The sequence below is a fragment of the Lolium perenne genome, chromosome 4 (genome assembly GCF_019359855.2).
Source record: "Lolium perenne isolate Kyuss_39 chromosome 4, Kyuss_2.0, whole genome shotgun sequence".
Lineage (NCBI taxonomy): Eukaryota > Viridiplantae > Streptophyta > Magnoliopsida > Poales > Poaceae > Lolium > Lolium perenne.
In genome coordinates this window covers 345,855,172-345,858,687 of record NC_067247.2, presented here as the reverse complement: position 1 = coordinate 345,858,687, position 3,516 = coordinate 345,855,172, and the positions used below count along the sequence as shown (strand labels likewise).

The 3,516-nt window shown below is 41.7% G+C and overlaps 1 protein-coding gene across 1 annotated transcript; it reads right to left on the bottom strand.

The window, feature by feature from the left end:
- Positions 1-407: 407 nt before the first annotated feature.
- Positions 408-1,027, bottom strand: LOC127348016 (CASP-like protein 4D1). Its single transcript, XM_051374133.1, has 2 exons — positions 728-1,027; positions 408-620 (listed from the first exon to the last, which is right to left on the bottom strand). Exons 1-2 carry the CDS (start codon positions 1,025-1,027, stop codon positions 408-410), a joined length of 513 nt encoding a protein of 170 aa, XP_051230093.1.
- Between the last annotated feature and the right edge of the window lie 2,489 nt (positions 1,028-3,516).

Genomic DNA, 3,516 nt, shown 5'->3' with positions numbered 1-3,516 from the left:
CGCTTCAGCGCTTAGAGGACCGCGATCTTTTTACGGAGATGTCTACACGGTTAGAGAAAACGACCAAGAAGTTTATTAACCAACATGTGTGGCTGCATAACCGCAGGATTTTGCCTCCTACAGCCTAGCTTGCCTATCTTTTTCGTTTACGATCGCGTGTAACTTCTCTTTGGTTTGTTTGAATCTTGGACCGATGTATGCATCCTAACTATTCAGAGATCGGGTGTAATGCTTAAAACTTTTGAGTAATAAAACATCCTTTATCGGAAAAAAAAACTGCACAAAATATGATGCCCATCTCCGAGACTAAAAAATATACTCCCTCCGATATTGCTAGCGACTGTTGCTACTTCAACAAAAATAGTAGTAGTGTCTCGTTCTCGTCCAACAAAAAGAGTGTTGCTACTTCAATTGGCTAGTGAGTAAGCGGAATTTCCGATGATGAACAACGTGCAGAGGGCAGCCACCAATAGCAAGGCGCACGAAGCGTCGACCTGGTCATAGAATTTCTTATAGTCTGCACCTGCAGGTGAATCGAGAAATCCCTGGTTGATCTCCTGGTATTGAACCGCGACACCCAAGCCCGCCGCTGCTCCCGTTGCGATTATAACAGCACATACCTAGGTAACAAAACAATTAGTGCAAGTGTATTTCTAACCAGAGATAGTAGTGACGCGGATGCAATCTTCTAGATAGAAAGCTGATCGAGGATGCGCAATATACTTACAGCGTCAGCACAAATGAAGAAGACACCCTCGCTGCCTCGGACCATCTTCCGCCGGGCGACGTTGATCGCCGCGAACACAAGGGCCAGCATCGTGTACGCGCATCCGATGACACCAGCAGACAGCAGATACTGGTACGCATACCTGTCCTGGAAGGTGAAGTTGGGAGGGGCTACCAAAGATGGGTTGAAAGGTTGATAGATTTTAGCTGTCGCTATGAGTACAATAGAAGCTACAAGGAGAGCTAGTGCGAAGATACGGAGGACGAGGGTCGCTACGGCGAGACCATGCGAGCGTGCCATTTTGTTCTATGCACACAGCCGAATTGCCCGGCGGTTTTCTCAGACGGCTGCATATGTAGAGCTGCAGAGATTTGCAGCTGGCCGTCGCTTGAGTCGATGTGAGGTTTTTGGTTTTTGTCACGGCCGGTTTGTTTGGCCGCTTCTGCTGGCGTTGCTCGCGATGCCGCGTCTTGTTTGCTTCGCAGTTCATACAGTCTCGGCGGCAGGGAAAAAGTGTTAATGGTCCAGTTTTGCTCACAAGAAAATGCGCAAACCGACCGTCCTTCTCAAGAACTCAACCATTCTTTTGTTGTTCAATTCAATGTTAGTCCCAAGAAGCATCTAAACAACCGAAAAGATGACAATTACAAATACTCGATCGAAAGCAATAAATTTATGTCGCTCACGAATGGAATGAACATTAGAAGTCCACGCATGTTAAGAATCTTGGTGTGTGTGTGTGTGTGTGTGTGGGTGGGGGGGGGGGGGGGGGGATTGACATGTAAATGTTTTTTGGAAAACCAAATCATGCACAGCAAGAAAACTACTTTCTTTTTCTTTATCGAGAAAAAGCAACAAAGCTAGAATTTTTAGCATCTTCTAGAAAACATGTACCCCTCCATCTAAAAATAGGTGTATCAGTTTTATCTAGATACGAATATACCTCTAACTAAAATACATCCGTATCTAGACAAAAGTGAGACAACGGAGGAGTATGATTAGATTGATCTAGTCCACAAATTATATTTCTTTGATCAATGTATGCATAACAACCTTCAAAACAAAAGAAACAATATAGAGAGGAGTCTTAATAGATGTTCTTCAATATTTGTATCAGTATTGGTTCTGGTTCAGAGATTCACATTCAGACTTTTCAAAAATGAATTGTTTTCTCCGTAACCATCGCCTTCTCCGCTCCTCGCTCCATATATTAGAAAACATTCTATAAACAACAATTACCCGACCTATACTGAACTTTCCCCAATTTATATGCAGATTTTAGAACCAAGAAGACAAGAAAAGAAAATTTAGAACACAAAATTACTTTTAGGAGCGAATCCGTCAGCAGCCTGGCTCTCAACCACTTACCATCAGGCTACAACCATGGAATCCAAGGTTTAGAGGAGGTGAATGGAGCAAACAGGAAAGAAAGACGAACAACAGCAGCTACACGCACCAAGCCAGCAAAGGATGAAGCCCCTTAATCCAGTGACATGCTTGATAAGCAACCTGATGAGTGCATTTTTAGCATTTTTTCACCGTTGTTTCATTAAGTTATCATTGAATAGTAATAGGATTTTTGTATTTCACCACGCTACCGCGCCCTTTTATGCTTGTCTACACAGGATTTTAAAATAACAAGGCAATGATGAAATATCAATAAAAACTATCATTTTATGGTATTTTGACGTGATAAAATCATTTAAGCACTTAATTATGCACCTGGGCGAAGAGGGGATGCGAGAACAACTTCTAGTAAGTTTAGCGGACAGTGGTACGGGGAGAGCCGCCCGTACCGTCTGCCCATACGGAGTTCCAGGAGCACCGCCTCGTTAAATACTTTCATCTCGCGCAGACGGCACAGGGATCTGAGACACACAACTCCGCAATACAGAGAAACACCGCCCCTGATCTGATCTAATCTAGAGATGGAACCTTGGAGAAGACAACATCCGGGCTGCTACGTGGATCTTCGGAGGACAAGGCGCCATCCCCTTCATCATCATCAATCGCTGCATCACCAATACCATTCACCTCCAACCATATTTTGTATTCTTGATTGATATTATGGATTTTTGTTTGAATTCATTCCATTCCTTTATCTCCTTTACAAGATTATGATAATGTTCTTGATTGCTTCCATGTATGGGTAGTTCCTTTAGTTCTTGGGAAGATGCAGAAATCCTAGCATGAATATGAGATGAATCTAAGATAATTTATGATTTTAAGTATTAATATTTGTTAGTTCTCTCTCTTGATATTATGTGTTGTGCACCGTATAATATTTACCTTATGGTCTCGAGAGGGAACTACCATTTGAAGTCTGGTAAAGTGAACGGCGAGAAATAACATTACGGTATCGACTCTTTAACACATGGATGAGGGGGATTAGTCCCGCGACTCACCAAGCTCATATCGATAACCACATGGTAAAACCCTTAATTAATAGCAATAGTCAATATGTGGTTTGCAGAAGACTAGCTGAAGCGGTTATTTAGAGATGTGATAACCGATGGCTTTCTCGATGCATCTTGTTATGTAGCTCTCCCAACACATAATATGATTAAAAGCATACTTCATCTTGATTAACATGAAACATAATGCTAGAAGTGGATCCAATAATCCCTAAGAAAACTTTTTCTTATTAAGTTTCAACCATTTTCCTATAATGTTTTTCATGCTTTATTTAGTATATTGCATCCTATTACAACCATCCCCTAAAAAAATTTGAGATTAGAAATCAATTTACAAGTAATCTTTAATATGTAGTAGCAAGGGACATTAAGACC